The sequence below is a fragment of the Cibotium barometz genome, chromosome 48 (genome assembly GCF_041138505.1).
Source record: "Cibotium barometz isolate CiBa-2024 chromosome 48, ASM4113850v1, whole genome shotgun sequence".
In the NCBI taxonomy this organism is placed as follows: domain Eukaryota; kingdom Viridiplantae; phylum Streptophyta; class Polypodiopsida; order Cyatheales; family Cibotiaceae; genus Cibotium; species Cibotium barometz.
The window spans coordinates 8,066,380-8,083,330 of NC_141093.1; the positions used below are offsets into that span (position 1 = coordinate 8,066,380).

A 16,951-nucleotide genomic window follows, 5' to 3' on the forward strand; every position below is an offset into this window, starting at 1 on the left:
GTTCGCGGAAAAGTCTCCTCTACCAAACAAACCACCTCCACTGCCATAACACGCGCATCATCCAACGTGGCTGGATCAATTGCTTTGGAACTAACATATCTGAAAAATAAATAAATAGTACGTTATACCTCATGCACGTTCATTTTGCAAGGTATAATGAAGGGTGATCTGAGCATGGGTTTTACATACCTCACAAGCTCGCCCATCTTATAAATACATTTTTTCAAACTCTTATTCGCACAATGGTCGATGCTAGTAGGTAGTATGAACTGCGCACATAAGAGCACATTTATGGTTTATGACATTACAAAATTTAATTTCAACGTACGTACAAGACTTGGAAAACACTTACTTGAAGCATCTTGTGCCAATCGTGGGACTTCAACCCATATAGTTGCTCAACGCCTCTTTTCTTAGTGGTTGTAAAGGCTCCCTTCAATGATCTCATGCATCCAGTGGGAGTACGCAAAGTGGTGATGGCCTGCTTTACCTGCTTCTCCTCTTTCTTTGATATAATCCATGGTGCAGGCGGAAGACGAACGTGCCCACCCACCTCTCGTGGCCAAGCTTGACGCATACGTCCTGCGACCCGCAAGTCCTCACGTACGCTAACATTGTCTCGTTTACCAGTAATATGTTCCCAAATACCAGATCCCACGTTCTTGAAGATGTGCATGGGATCAAGAAGATGGTTGATCTTAAGATGGGTCCAATATGGCAGCCGGAAAAAAATGGAGTACCTGCACAAGGGATTGCTCTATGTGACCTTTAATCCAATTAGAGACTACACAAAACAAGATTGAAAAAACATCACTATACCTGTTCATGCCATCTGGAGGAAGAATAGTTGTAGACTCCCAAATACGCTTCCAATCTTTTGCACGAAGTGTTTGTGGAGGAATGTTACTCTTACTAGCAACATATTTAGGATGATCTGAGGGGAGAAATCGATGATGATTATCGAATATAGTCTTACACAAACCATCAGCATACTCATGTACTAACGAAGGGCCACAAACAGGACATGCATGTTTACCCGATGTTTTCAAACCTGTTAAAATATAAATAAAAGTTAGAATAATAAAGTCAAACCGTCTAATTAATATATATAGCCAATAGTAATAGAGTAGGGAGGTAATTAGAATTCTTACCAGAACAATCGCTGTATCCTGGAAAGTCATGCATTGTCCACATCAACACTGCTTTTAAGTCGAAGTGTCGAGAGGAGGGAGGCCTACTAATGTCCACCACCGCAACACCTCTCCATAGTTCCTCCAACTCATCAATCAGTGGTTCAAGATAAACATCCATATGCTTGACTTTATGTTTCCCTGGAATTAGAAGGGATAACATAAGATGTCCCTTCTTGATCGCCATTGATGGTGGAAGGTTGTAATTCACCAACACAACTGGCCACACGCTGTATGCGGTGCTTTTGAAACCAAATGGATTCACTCCATCCATACCCAGGCCAAGTCTCAAGTTTCTGGGCTCTGTTTTAAAGCTGGGCCACTCATCTTCAATATGCTTCCAAGCAGGAGTGTCTGCGGGAATTCTCCACATGCCATCATCCGATCGATGTGAGGAATGCCATGACATGAGCTCTGCTATGGATTTGCACTTGAACATGTGTTTGATGCGAGGAATTATAGGAAAGTGTCGCAAGACTTTACGAGGTACATCAAAACTCTTCATATCTGTTCTGTACCTTGCTTCACCACAAGTGGGACAATGTAGAGCCTCCTTATGCGTCCCACGAAAGAGAATGCAATCATTGATGCATGCATGTATTTTATCATAATCCAGTCCTCCAAGAGATGTCACATAGCGCCTCGCTATGTCTCTTGAGGTGGGTAGTCTATTTTCCTTTGGAAGCATGTTTGATAATAGCCTGCATCCAATATCATCAATTATAATTAGTCTTAAATCCTAAACCTTAAACCACTAATTCAAATTTGTAAGTTAGAATGCTTACTTCAACAATGCGTCAAGACTTGCATTGCTCCATCCATAAACTGTTTGTATATTAAGTAGTTCAAGTGAAGCACGTAAAATTGAGAATGTGCACCCTTCAAACACCGGTGTCGATGAAGCCTTATAAAGATGCTCTTGTTCCATATCATCGTCGTCCATACCTTTGGGATCATCCTTAAAAAGATTCCGCACCATATCATCAAGCACCTCCTCTTCCACAACTTCGTGGGGTGCAGGGCTATTGTCGTCCCTTTCCCACTCATCTCTGACAATAGATCCCGAAGCTCCAGCATCATCTCGTCGACGCTTTACGTGCTCTCGTCGCGCGTAGGGTACCATGTTAGGGTGTGGTACTGCATCCTGCTTCAATTTATCAAATTATATGTTACAACTCTATTAATTTAATTTGGATACCATGAGTCATTTGAATACCATCAATTTACATCTACTCACCTCTAAACCTGTTTGATTCCATTCTCCATACATGGAGATGTGATTCAAGGTAATTCGACGTGCTCGTACAATGCATCCTTGACATCGATTACACATACATTTGATCCGTTGTCCCAACCACACATCGCGATTACGATGACGCATTGTCTCATCTTCCCCAGAACTGCTTGAAGAGGTTGATGACATCCTGTGTACAAATCAGAAAACACAAAATCATTATATGTTTTTAATGAAAGCACAAAATCGCGTGTATTGACGCGGCTATCTCCTAAAAATTGCGTGTATTACCGCGGCTACTTCCTAAAAATCGCGTGTATTCACGCGGCTAACTTCTGCAAAACGCGTGTATAAACGCAGCTAAAATCACATACACGCGAATATACCTGCGTTTATAAACGCGAATATAAACGCGGCGGTATGTTTAAACTAAAAATAGCCCGCCTTCCCCAAATATAGATTTTGAACTAAGAAATCAACAGTGCATGCGTTTTCGCCTGTTTTCGCCTCTTCCAACAGCAAGGAGGGAGCATAGAAAGGAGCACACACACGGGAGAAGGAGGGAGCACAGAAGGAGCAGAGAAGACTCACTTTTTCAGAGGTGAGTCACTTTGTCCTGTGCCTTGTCTCTTTTGTCAGATTTGTTTACTTTGCTCTTTGCTCTTTGGGTTTGTCTTTTTGCACACGATTGGGTTACTGCATCCTGACAGGGGCGACAATGGCTGGTCCTTTTATAAGGACATTCTGTCTTTGTCGGGGGGTCGGTCTTTTCGAGAAAAATTTTTCGCAGGTCGCGTGTACGAACGCGTGTAGAAGTGCGTGTAACCTGTCTGCAGAGTACGTTCACGCGCATATACACGCGTTTCTGGACGGGTGTATACACGCGTTTTTTGACGGGTGTATACACGCGTTTCTGCAGACAGAAAACTGCGGCGTTTCAGATTTCATGATTTGCAGGCAACTAACTTGAATGATGATATTTGTGTGAGTCAAGAGACAGCCCATGATGTACATGAAGATGTTTGTTGCAGGTTCTTTATGGATATTCCAGGTTCTTCATCCGATCCATTTGCGTACAGCAATTGGTTGATGGAGATGATGAATCACTTTGGGCGCCAACCTGGTCCGGTTGAGCTTACAGAGTATATGTATGCCCATCCCTCTCCTTCCCTGCCTGGTGTCTATACCCCTACCGCGAGTATCCAGGGCACTCCAGTGCCGTCTATTCCTCCGAGTCCGACGAGACGGCATGTAGCTTCTCCTCTTCCACGTCCACCGAGGAGACATACCTCGTCCCAGACACACTCACGTACACCCTCACAGCCACCATCACGTGCTCCCTCAGAGCCACTGTCACGTCAGGGCTCACAGCCACCGTCACGTAGACAATCCCCCAGTCGTGACTCCACCCGCAGCAGTAGGAAGAGTGGGAGTGGAGGATGCGGCGGGTGCTTTGGTGGGGGAGGTGGGGGAGGTGGGGGAGGTAGTAGGGCACGCGGTGAGAGAGGAGATAGAGGGAGAAGAGTTAGACGAGACAGTTCAGAAGAGGAGGAGATGAGAGAGATGGCCCGAGAGTGGTTTGCTATGATGTGACGGATAGGGGCGGGATAGTGATGGATGCGAGGGGGAGGGAGGTAATGGAGTACATGCGTGGGGTAGTATCAAACTCATATAGAAATTATTTTATTAAATTTAAAGATCAAAATAGCCGATTAGTTGGGGAGGTGATAGAGGCTGTACATAGTCGGTACCCCAATCCCCCACATGCTACATTCTCGGATGTATGGGGAAGGACGCGAATAAGGGAGATCTTAAGTAATAAAAGATCTCACCTTAAAAAACTCGCGTACGATGACCGGCTAAATGTAGCTGCGGGTGGCTATCCTGCCGAGAAACCTGCCACTGCGCACAAACGCGAGTGGAAGGAGGCAAAGAAACAAGCAGAGGGTGGCGTGAAGAGCAGGCAGCATGTGGAGGCACGACGGATCCAGATGGAGACCATTGGATCTTCGCATTTCGGATCTGGCGGCGTCGAGTCATGGGAGGCAGAGTTCGTAAGTATCCTGCCACTTTATTTGATTGTTTACTTAATTCATTGATTCTATGATTGTTTTAATCTTACAAATTGTGTTGATTATGATACAGCGACGGGTTACGGGGAGGAAGCCCACAACCCACGATACTGCGTATGCTCGCCGGCATAGCAGACGTGACACGTGGGCCATCTTCAGAGCCGAGGGACGTATTACGGACGCGCAGTTTGAGTTGGCCATGAGACCATACGGTCGACAGGTACTTGAAAATTCGTAACGAATGGTTTTGGTTTATTGAATTGCATATATATATACTTATATACTATATATTACTTGAATAGGCACAAGCTGCTGATGATCCACCGGCCGCCGCTGCAGGAGAGGGGGACGTGAGCACTACTCCTCGGACATTCCGACCGATGTGAGCTCATCTGAGCATGGGGGGAGCACCGAGTCATCATCTGGGTCTGAGTAGTACTCAGACTTGTAGTATCACATTCCATATTGAGGATGTGATTGTATATATTTTTTTGTAAACTCAAGCCATGGGCTACTTCGAGATATGGACTCCCTTGTATACATGTATGAAATTTTGATAGTAATATTGAATTGATTGATCGATAGTATTACATTCATGTCTGTCTTGAATCGTGTAATGACAATGTATGCATTCATGTCATTCTTGTCTTAATCTCCCTCGTGCATATGTTCTTCGTGGATGGTCTAATGGGATGGTCTAATGCACCAAAAATCCTAAACCAGAGAGTGCTATTGGGTGCTGGAATGCTGGAACAGTATTCAGGCACCAAATAGCACTCTCTGGATTTTTTTTTTGCTCTCTGTTCGCGTGTATAAACGCGTCAGAACTGCTAAAACTCGCGTGTATCTGCGCGGATACCCTGGAAATTACGCGTGTATTAACGCGTATAAACTGGCAATCATGCGTGTATAAGCGCATCTAAATTAAAGAAACGCGTGTATAGACGCAGGTATAAACGCGTCTGGGACATTGGAACTGAACAGGATGCGGCTATACACCCGTGTATAAGTGCGTCTAATATAAGAAAAAGCGTGTATAGCCGCGTGTATCAACGCGTCTGTGTAAAAAACGCGGCTACACACCCGTGTATACGCGCATCTGAGTGGTACTATACACGCGGTTCTACACGCATGTCTCTGGCCGCGATGATACACGCGCTGATACACGGGCCCGCTACTTTTTTTCACAAGTCATTTTTAGCAGCTAAGAGCGCGGGTATGAGCCCGATCCCTTGTAGTGTTGTCCAGATATCCGTGGACGAGGCCCCGAGTGTGGGTCCCTGCCCCGTGCATGAAGTGCTACTTCCGCTGCTAGTACCCCGAATCCGTCGCATGGTGGGGACAGGGATCTCACAGGTTCACTTTTGAGTGTTCTATTGGCTAGCAACGTGACATGCTACATTTTTTAGTCAATTTGAGAAGGTTGGAGTGACAAGAAAGTGATCCTGGTCATCGACAAGACACGATTCCCTAGGAAAAGTAATAATTGTTGGACCTACTTTATGGAAACTCTAGTATTTTTCTAAGAATCTTGATAGACATTGCATTCCCTAAGAAAACTAAGAATAGGTAAACAACTATTCATAGAGGACACTTACAATTGATCAATGTTGGATGCATTTTTGTTGTTGTCAAACAGAGGATTATTCCTAAGCAACCTTCTTGAGTGCACTTTGTGTAGGCAAAAATAGAGGCTGATAATGTGTACATACTGTGCAGAGTACTGAGAGTGTCAGAAAATATGTAACTAATTTGGATCAGCTCTGAGTTTTATTTGAGATAAAATCTGTTGGTAAGGGAAGCGGAAGCACAAGCTTGTCCGGCGATGGTATCAGTCATTTGGTCGCTTTGTATGTGTGCGCGTCCCCAAAATAAATGGGCACCAAGTTGAATTTGAAGGTGTGCATGGAAACATGTGGGCATTTAATTGCTGGGATGCTAATTGAATGGTGCATGAGATGGTTCTGGAAGGAGAAGCAATGTGGAAGGAGATGAGGGACGTGTGCATGGCAAGGAAAGGTGGCACAAGATCATTCAATGGAGAAAATACCAAATTGGGCCAGAATGGCAGATTCTTCCAGAAGAACACACGTTGATTGTTGCAGGTGGCCGCCTGGATGTGGACGGGGTATTTTGGCAAGAAGCGTGAAGTTGCTGGCGATTGTAGAGGGAACCGCCTCGGGGAACCAAAAGAAAAAGAGTTGTAAAGAGGGCGGCCTCGGTGTGTGCGCCAGGAGTTAGAGGAGTGGCTTTGTGTTTTGCTGGGGTTGGTTGCAGGTGTTGACGTCAACTGGGGGGACGACAATGACTGGAAGAAGCCGCCTTGGAGGTGCAGCTACTCGCGATGACTAAGGGCACCAACTGACTGGAAAGGGAGCGAGAAGGTGAGCAAAGAGAGTTTTGGCTGGCGCAGAGAGTGCCGACTAGACAAGGACCGGGGCCTCTGGGTATGCGCAGGGTGGCAAAAAGAGGGACGGAGCATTGGAAAAGGGGATAAGCAGGCGACTGGCTGGGGAGCCACCTAGGAGACTCGTGGCGGCTGGTAGCCAAGGGGAGAGTGCGAAGGGGAGAGTTGGGAGGTTTTTTTAGAAACTTTGGGTTTTGCACGGTGTTGCTTGGGCTGGCGCAGCGCAGAGAGGGCTGATGGCAGTGAAACAGTGAAGAAGGAGAGAGCGTGGACTGCTGAGAAGTAGAAAGGAAGACGCCATCTGCAGTAAAGCAGTGAAGGAAAGCGAGACTGTTTGACAGCAGCATGTGTTGAGTGCATGTGTGGACTATGAAGGCAGGGAAGATAACAGAGCACAGAGAATATCTCAATACTGCTCTACTGTCGAAGAACCATGCTGCTGCTGTCATGGAGATGAGGAGAGAAAGACATCAGGCTGCTGTTCTTGTGTGAACATGAGGAAGGTAACAAGGGGCTTGCTGTGTTTAACTGTGCAGAGCTGGCTGAGCAGTCAGAGAGAGAGAGTGTGTGTGTGGTTTTTGTGGGTTACTACCTCCTGGAGTTTCAGGCCAAGGGTGTTGCTTTCTGTTGATTAGCTATGGTTGGTGTTTGGGATATCCAATTCTGTAGAGATGAGGATTTGTTCTGAAATATAAGTCTTGTTCATGCTCTTGGGTCTATTGTTCTGGTGTGTTTGTATCCGTGTGTGAAAGTGTGGCACTCTATAAAGGCGTAAACAGCTTTACCGCTTCCGTGTCATCACTTTTTGGTGCCTCCACAGAGGAAGAAATTTCCTTCGGTTTGTGAAAGAAGATAAGGGTTTGTGTGACGAAAGATTTGGGAAATGGCTCAGGATTTTCCGGAGTATGATTGCCACAGGAGAGTGCAGTCAGGTTTCTGGAGAAGATGGAGTTTACAGCCTTGATGAAAGACAGGGCAACCCCGGAGATCCTTTCTCAGATTTTGACTTATTGCTTGCAGGGTGATGCAAAAGCATGGCTACAGATGTTTGTGACTACACACACAGGAATGTTCATCAACAAGATCCTGAGTACTGTGTAGCCAGAGCTGCATTTTTGGCACAGTTTGCCCGTGTAAGAAGTCTAAATGAAGTATGGAAGGAGTTGTGTAACATTCAGCAGAAGGACGGTCAGGATGTGGATCAGTATCTGATAGAGTTTGGTAGACTGTGGAGTCTATGGTGTGAGGCTTTGATTCCTGAAGTACCCCCGCAGATGATAAAGAGAGACCGGTTTGTGGCTGGTTTGGAGCCAACCCTCCGTCTGAAGGTGGAGCTGAAGAATCTGGATAGCTTTGAGGAGGCTGTGAGAGTTGCTCGAGAGAAGGAGTGGAAGGTGAAACGTCTGAGGTAGTTGGGAATGCAGGAAGAGCCAAAGAGGTTTGTGAAGATGCCAGAGATTGAGAGTATGCATCCTGGAAGAAAAGCTGCTATTGTTCCTAAACAGGAGAATTCACTGAAGAGAGATGTTCATGAAGCAGTGGAGCTCATGAAGTCTTTAAGCTTGAATTGGATAGAGTCTACAGGAAGAGGATGAGGCATAGGTGTTATGGGAAGGAAGACTGATGCATCATCTGGTTTTGAAGGAAATTCAACAGATATTGGAAGAGGGAGAGGTATCCGAGTGATGTGCAATGCCAGAATTGTGGTGAGTGGAGTCATATCAGTCCACAATGTGAGAGACTAGCCAAAGCTAATGGTGGTATATATCAATTGTCTTTGGGAATGAGTGATAGGGTGATTGGCCCTAGTATACAGATGAAGGATGCAATTCACCCCAATGTTCATGAAGTCTGTGAGGTCACATTTGCAGAGCAAGATATGGGACAGATTAACCTGTTGGAAATGGAGAGGGGTGAGGTTTCTGGAATCAGCCCTGAAGAATTTTCAGAAGAGGAGGAGGAGGATGAGATTATTGATGGTGCTGTGGATTGTGAAAGTGATGCTAGTGCTACGGAGCCTGATGTGTTTGAGTATGGATATGACTTGGATGATCTCTTTGATTTAGGAAAGAGTAATGACTTGCATGTGCCAGTACTTCAGCCAGTCAAGGTAGAATGTGATGATCAAGATGTTACTAATGAAGATACTATAGATGAGGTACAAGTTGATGATCCAGGTGATGAGTTGGATATTGTAGCTTGTGAGAATTTGGATGATGAGCTGAACTGTGTTCTTGATAATGCATTGGATGATCTATTGGAATTGGCTTCCTTGGAGAAGGTAACAAATGCTTGCATACCAATTGTGCAGGAAGAGAGTGATGGTGTGACTGATGATGGGTTAGATGCTACTTTGGATGATGATGTGATAGATTTCGCAAGTGCGGTTTGATCATCATAAGGTGTGTGTTCCTTGTCATGCCCAAGAGAATGAGTCGGTTGTTAGTAGTGAGAATGCATGTGAGGCTATTGTTGTTGGTCAGGGCGACCAAGATGCTTTGCCTGGGAGTTTAGGGAGCTTAGACTTGGTAGGGATGCCTGTGCAAGATGTGGAGAATCTTGAAGGATCACCAATGGCCTTGAAGCTCGAGAAACTACAGGGAAGTGACAATGATGAGTCTGCAGTGCATGAAGTTGCTGTGTTTGATGTTGATGGGCTGAAGGGAAATGAGTTTATGGTGAACACACCTCATGTTGATGCTCAGCATATGGATGAGTGGTTTGGCTATAGTTTTAGTCTAGCAGTTTGTCCAAGGGGAGAGTTGGAAGCCAATGATGTGGGTTGCAAATTGGATAACCATGAGATGGAAGTTGATGATCAGATGTTTGTTATTTCGGTATATGATTATGAGTGGGAATCAAATGTGTCAGAGGGGAGTAGAGGTGAGGAATGGTTGTTTCCATCACAAGACCATGTGAGCTGGTATGGAGGAGGAAATGCAATAGTATATATTGATGAAGCCATAGAAAAAGAGCCCAGGGGGCAGAGGAAAATGCTTGAAGGATTGGAAGGTAGATGCACTGAGGTTTCTGTTTGATCCAGGAGGATAAATGGTTTCTGTTTGTACAGCTGCTGGACATGAATGTCTTAGCAGAAATAGGGGGTTGCTAAATATGTGTGGACAAAAATAGAGGCTGATAATGTGTACATACTGTGCAGAGTACTGAGAGTGTCAGAACATATGTAACTAACTTGGGTCAGCTCTGAGTTTTATTTGAGATAAAATCTGTTGGTAAGGGAAGCGGAAGCACAAGCTTGTCCGACGATGGTATCAGTCATTTGGTCGCCTTGTATGTGTGCGCGTCCCCAAAATAAATGGGCACCAGGTTGAATTTGAAGGTGTGCATGGAAACATGTGGGCATTTAATTATTGGGATGCTAATTGAATGGTGCATGAGATGGTTCTGGAAGGAGAAGCAATGTGGAAGGAGATGAGGGACGTGTGCATGGCAGGGAAAGGTGGCACAAGAGCATTCAATGGAGAAAATACCAAATTGGGCCAGAATGGCAGATTCTTCCAGAAGAACACACGTCCATTGTTGCAGGTGGCTGCCTGGATGTGGACGGGGTATTTTGGCAAGAAGCGTGGAGTTGCTCGCGACTGTAGAGGGAACCGCCTTGGGGAACCAAAAGAAAAAGAGTTGTAAAGAGGGCGGCCTCGGTGTGTGCGCCAGGAGCCAGAGGAGTGGTTTTGTGTTTTACTGGGGCTGGTTGGCAGGTGTTGACGTTGACTGGGGGGATGGCAACGACTAGAAGGAGCTGCCTTGGAGGTGCAGCTGCTGGCGATGATTGACTGAGGGCGCCAACTGACTGGAAAGGAAGCGAGAAGGTGAGCAAAGAGAGTTTTGGCCGGCGCAGCTGCTGATGCTGGTCAGAGATTGGAGAGAGTGCGGACTAGACAAGGACCGGGGCCTCTGGGTATGCGCAGGGTGGCAAAAAGAGGGACGGAGCATTGGAAAAGGGGATAAGCAGGCGACTAGCTGGGGAGCCACCTAGGAGACTGGTGGCAGCTGGTAGCCAAGGGGAGAGTGCGAAGGGGAGAGTTGGGAGGTTTTTTTAGAAACTTTGGGTTTTGCATAGTGTTGCTTGGACTGGTGCAGCGCAGAGAGGGCTGATGGCAGTGAAACAGTGAAGAAGGAGAGAGCGTGGACTGCTGAGAATTAGAAAGGAAGACGCCATCTGTAGCGAAGTAGTGAAGGAAAGCGAGACTATTGACAGCAGCAAGTGTTGAGTGCATGTGTGGACTGTGAAGGTAGGGAAGATAACAGAGCACAGAGAATATCTCAATATTGCTCTACTGTCGAAGAACCATGCTGCTGCTGTCGTGGAGATGAGGAGAGAAAGACATCAGGCTGTTGTTCTTGTGTGAACATGAGGAAGGTAACAAGGGGCTTGCTGTGTTTAGCTGTGCAGAGCTGGCTAAGCAGTCAGAGAGAGAGTGTGTGTGTGGTTTTTGTGGGTTACTACCTCCTGGAGTTTCAGGCCAGGGGTGTTGCTTTCTATTGATTAGCTGTGGCTGGTGTTTGGGATATTCAATTCTGTAGAGATGAGGATTTGTTCTTAAATATAAGTCTTGTTCATGCTCTTGGGTCTGTTGTTCTGGTGTGTTTGTATCAGTGTGTGGAAGTGTGGCACTCTATAAAGGCGTAAACAGCTTTACCGCTTCCGTGTCTTCAACGTGCATGAGGGATTGGTATGAGATGGCTACAATATGAACTGATGAAAGTTTACAAGTTCTAGAATTTTAATTTCTTCCCAATCTTTAAACTTTCTTACGGAACATGTGTACCTTGGAACTTTCTTACGGAACTTTCCATACATAACAAGCATGTGAACCTAGATGGTGATTCATAGTTTGACTATTTTTTTTGACACGTGACTTAGATAGCAACCATGGGGCTTTTATTGAGAACCACCTGGGCTCCAAGCCACTTGGTGAAGGTGTGGTGGGCCAACAAGTGTTGGAGAAGCTGCCTCTCCCAAAGGGTTTACCTCTCAAGTAATGATGATAACATGTATGCATCTGGGATACCATGTATCTTGGAGCCAGTCTTCCTTTGTTTTGGGAAGATGAGAGATGGGAAATTTTATGTACACTACTCAATTGCAATGTAAAGGATCTAGAATAGGCTCTAGTCTTGGGCATCTATGAACTTTTTGTAAAGGAGTTCCGTGATAATATATATGTGTGTGTGTGTGTGTGTGTGTGTGTGTGTGTGTGTGTGTGTGTGTATTTCCCCAAAAAAAATGATAGCACCCATGTGGGGGATTTTTCACCTTTTGAATTGGTATTTAAAAGTCCATTCACATGAAGCATAAAGTTTTGGCACATGCATTGGTGTTTGAAGACATTTTAAGGCTAACTTACAAAGTTGGACATAATGTATTTGACTCATGGTTTTTCGATGGGTTTTATGAAGTATTCTCTAGTGTTCATACACATCTGCATGCCCTACACATGCTTTGGCTTGAAAGGAAGCGGCATAAAGAAAGCATCATTATAAAAAAGCAATAAAGTTGTTCTACTCCATTAGACATATACTGTAGAGTATATAGATTGAATGAGCTATATATAGATGGTGTCACTTGTTACACTCATATTATGTACTTCTTTGATCTAATTGGTGGAGCTTCATATGTAAATGCCGGGGTTGAAGTTTCAATTTGATCTCAGAAAGTGTTTGTGTGTGTGTGTTTAGTCAGATGTGAACCTCATCAACAATATCCACTTGGCATTACCCTCCCCAATAATAAGCAATTATGCACCCAAATGTTTGCTGATGACACAAATGCTATGGTTGCCAATAATGAGCTAAGTATCAGATGCTTTTTGGATTGCCTGGACATCTATTGTAGGGCATCTGGATTTGTGATCAAACATAAGAAAATTGGTATTGAGCCCCCTGACTGGCTGATCCAAGCTGGTTGCAATTTCCTGGAAGAGGGAGTGATGTTTAGACTGTTGGGCATTCCTATGGACTTCAAGGTCACCCTCAAGCAAAGATGGCATTGGGTTTTAAACAAGGTAGAAGGGAAACTAGCGAGATGGCAGAAAATGCATCTTAATTTGGGGGGTAGGAAGATGGTAATCAATCACTTCATTATACCTTCTGTCATCTACTTTTGCAGCTGCCTGGAGACCTCCTTGAATCTGATTTATTGCATTTCATAAGGTTATGCAGGAATTATCTATAGGGAGGGGACCCCTGGATTAGGAAAATCCCTCAAGTTAGGTGGGAATGGTGCTGAAGTTTTCTCCACCCCTTTGAAGAGTGGGCATGGCCGATCTCCAGAAATCTGGAATAATTCCATCTCAAACATTTCCTTAAGTGGAAGAACCTCCTCCCACTCAATCATGGCAAGAAAATTCGTGGTGAAACCGGTGGGCAGTCAGCTGGTTTCATTACTCTGGATGGCTTGGAATGCTCTTAAAAACTGACCTTATCATAGCTGAGAAACCTAGTTACACCTGTGGTATACATGGGAGAGACTCCATCTGGTGGCCACCTTCCCCCAATTGAAAATGCCTAGGTTGAAGGGGATCTAAGGTTACACAGGAAAGGCATATGCAGCTGGTGGGACATCTGGCATAGAGATAATAATTCTTGGATGTCCAGAGCTAATTTGATCAAATATTATAATGCCTCATATGCAGAACTAGACCTTATTGGAGTAAGAATCAGGTTATGGCACCAGTAAGATACCTGGCTGCTATCTATTAAAGATAGGCCAGTACACAAAGCTTTCTAGTGGAAGAGTCAAAAGAGTTTGTTACCTATCCCTCCCAAATTGGGAACTGCTCCTATACATTGCACTTTAAACAAGAGATGGGGAATCCTCCTGGATAGAGAACAATGGTATTTTCTGTTTGATAAATTATGGAATAAATATGTGGAACCAAAAAAAAGCATGCTTAGCCTGGTTGATTATGCTCATAGCGATTTGGACTCAGCTTAAAGCCCTCAGATTAAAGATTGGGGATGGAAAATGCCATAGATACAATGAGGTTGAGGATGACCTGTACATATTCATGCACTGCCCTATAGCAAAGAAATGCTTTATGGCTTTAGCCAAATGCATTCAATCATGGAATGGCTACGCCCTTGGCTAGAAAAACCTGCTTCTTGGAGAAGGCATTGGATGCACTGTGGAATTGTGGGTTGTCTTGAGAACTGAACTGTTATGGTGTTTGTGGTTACATAGACTTGAATTCATTTTTAACATTAATCTTACTAACAGCATAAGGTTGAAAGAGAACATGATACATGCAGGTGAGAGATTCATACAAAGGCAGTTGAAAGATCTGGACACTAAACTTCTTCGTCTGCATAAGAAAGCTAATGGAAGGCAAGTGAATCAGCTGATACAGACAATGCATAAAAACTGTTGATGAAGAGAGAGATTGTCATCTCCAAGGATATGATGCTTATGAAAACACTCTATATGTTGTAACTGTCTTCTCTAACTTCTTAATTTAAGCAGCCCCTGATTTGAAAAAAAAAAACCACTTTGCTTGTACACATCACAAATCAATTGATTTATAGTGCTAGGTACGCACACATTTAAGGCTTTTATTCAAATGTGTTTGTGAAAAAGCTCACAAACAACAGCAGCATACATGGCAGAGAGCCGAGTGGGTAGGTCACCCTATCACCGGGACCTGCGTAACTATGCCTTTCTCGTCAACAACAAAGCGAACACGATTGAAGCGATAATCGAGGCTAGCAGCAGGCTGGCCAGGGCGCCATATCTCCACATAGAACCCCACCAACTCCGGCCAGCTCGTCCTCTCTGGGCAGATAGATAGATGTACACACGCACGCACGCACTTAGTCGAAATTCGCAGAGCTGAACACTATAAACCATGCAATTATATAATTTAGAATAAATGCAATTAGCTGTTCTACTTACCGTGCTCGGGTAGCTGTGGGACGGCTGCTTTGTCCGCAGGAGGAGGGCAGTTTGAAGCCATTGTGACTTGGAAATGAAACAAGCTGTGCTGTGCTGAGAGCTGCTGAGCGAGGGGGGTTGTGTATACTACTTATAAGTTCTCCAAGAGTTTTATCACGTGACCTTATCCTTCCCACTGAAGCGATACCGCCGAACTCACATCTGTAGCGATACGGCCAAGTCACGAGTCACCACATGGGCCTAATGTGACTTTCCCGAAGGCACGCGTAATGTGCCATGGGCGGCTGGACATTACGCCTAATGTGACTTGCAAGAAGGGACGCTTGATGTGCCATGCTTTGGGTAAAGAGTTAAATTGGGTAACTATCAATAAAAACTTTCAACCAGCATGCTTGGGCCAGCCTTATCCGGTTGTACATGAAGTGATCTAACGGACATGAATATGTAAACATACTTGGAGAGGGTGCTAGAGAGCCAATCCACTACTATCGATGAACAACACACCTATGCTTTTGATCCATGGGGATCTTGAAGCACCTCACAACAAGAATAATTATAAATTGGTTAGTACATCTGAATTTGAGTTAAACATTGTTGTTCAAGTCATATGAATTTTGTGCTTGTTTCTGCGAGACGAGTAGAGAGAAAAAAAGCTTTATCAAGATAACACTTTTGTAATATATTTATAGAAACAGATAGTTTTTTACAGTTGCACTCTCTAGCACATTCTCAATCGTGCTAAAATGGAAGAAGACTCAAGGAGTCTAAGCTTCAAGTATACTCGATATGTATGGTTCATCTACTACTGAAAATTTTTCCATCTCACGTATTGGGTTACGCTCATCAAAGAGATACTGTGCCCACTTTGGAATTGTAGGGTGTAGGAGTAAGTGGGTGGGATGTGTAAGAGTGTTTGTCCTCTAAAAAATCCTTTGCTTGAGAGGAAATCTAGAAGGTGGGTTACTATTGTGTTGTGCATAGACGACATGATTGGGTCATCTAGGCAGCATCTCCAAAACCAATAACCATTCAACCAATTCATTACCCCTCCTCAATGTCTTCCCAAAGACAGATTATGTTCCTGGCCCAATGCTAGGTTCATGAAGATGTGAAGTGAGTTCATCCTTACCGAGAGCCTTGGTAAAGATGTTGGCATAGTTCTAGTCTGTAGAATTGTACTCTAGCTCCACTGTCTCATCGTCAATCAGCTCTCGCACATAATGGTATTGAATCTCAATGTGCTTTGTTCAAGCATGAAACATAGGGTTCTTAGTAATAGCCATGCAACTCTGGTTGTCGCATTGCAAGGTTGTAGCCCCACTAATATGAACTCCCATGTCCACTAAAATCCTCCTGAGCCATACTTCTTCACAGCATTAAAACAAGTTGCCTTGTACTCAGCTTCTATAGAAGAAAGTGCCACAGTAGGTTGCTTCTTGCTGATCCAAGAGAAAACACCAAAACCAAGCGAAAAATAATAGCAAGAAATTGATTTCTTAGAATTACAATCTCTTGTCCAATCTGAATCACAATAACCCATAAGAGTGTCCCGTGCACTGTAAAAGTGATATCGTATTCAAGAGTACCTCTTATGCACCTAAGTACTCTCATCCCTTGCTTCCAATGACTCTCCTGTGGCTTGCTACAAAACTTTCTTAAAACACTAATTGTGAAGCTGATATCAAGTCTAAGGTTAGTGACAAAAATTAAACTCCCCACCAGCTTCCTGTACTTCTTGATGTCTACTAATGGCGAAGAATCTTCTATAGAAAGCTTCACATTCACCTTCGGAGTAGGTATTAACATAGGTTTGCAGTTGGACATCCTAAATGTTATGAGAATCTCCCAAGCATACTTCTACTATGATACAGAGATCTTACCTGACTCCTACCACACATTACTCCCCAAAAAAATTTGCATTAAAACCCAAGTCTGTCATCTCAAACTCACAGCTCAGCTGGATAATTTCTTTATTGTCACATGTGATATTCAAGTTGTCTACATACAAGACAACCAAATCAATCTTGCCATGCCTTTTTTAGAACATATAAGTTAGTATCAGAAGCACTTCTATAGTAAACCCAAACTTTTTGAAAATAAATTATATCCTCTAATACCATGCCCTTGGGGCTTGTT

General features: G+C 44.2%; 1 protein-coding gene across 1 annotated transcript; it reads right to left on the reverse strand.

Moving 5' to 3' along the window:
• Window positions 1-14,393: 14,393 nt before the first annotated feature.
• LOC147610774 (subtilisin inhibitor-like) lies at window positions 14,394-14,971 on the reverse strand. The gene is made up of 2 exons (XM_086785190.1): window positions 14,816-14,971; window positions 14,394-14,695 (listed from the first exon to the last, which is right to left on the reverse strand). The coding sequence occupies exons 1-2, from the start codon at window positions 14,874-14,876 to the stop codon at window positions 14,547-14,549; spliced, it is 210 nt and encodes a 69-aa protein (XP_086641316.1). The 5' UTR covers window positions 14,877-14,971; the 3' UTR covers window positions 14,394-14,546.
• Window positions 14,972-16,951: the final 1,980 nt, after the last annotated feature.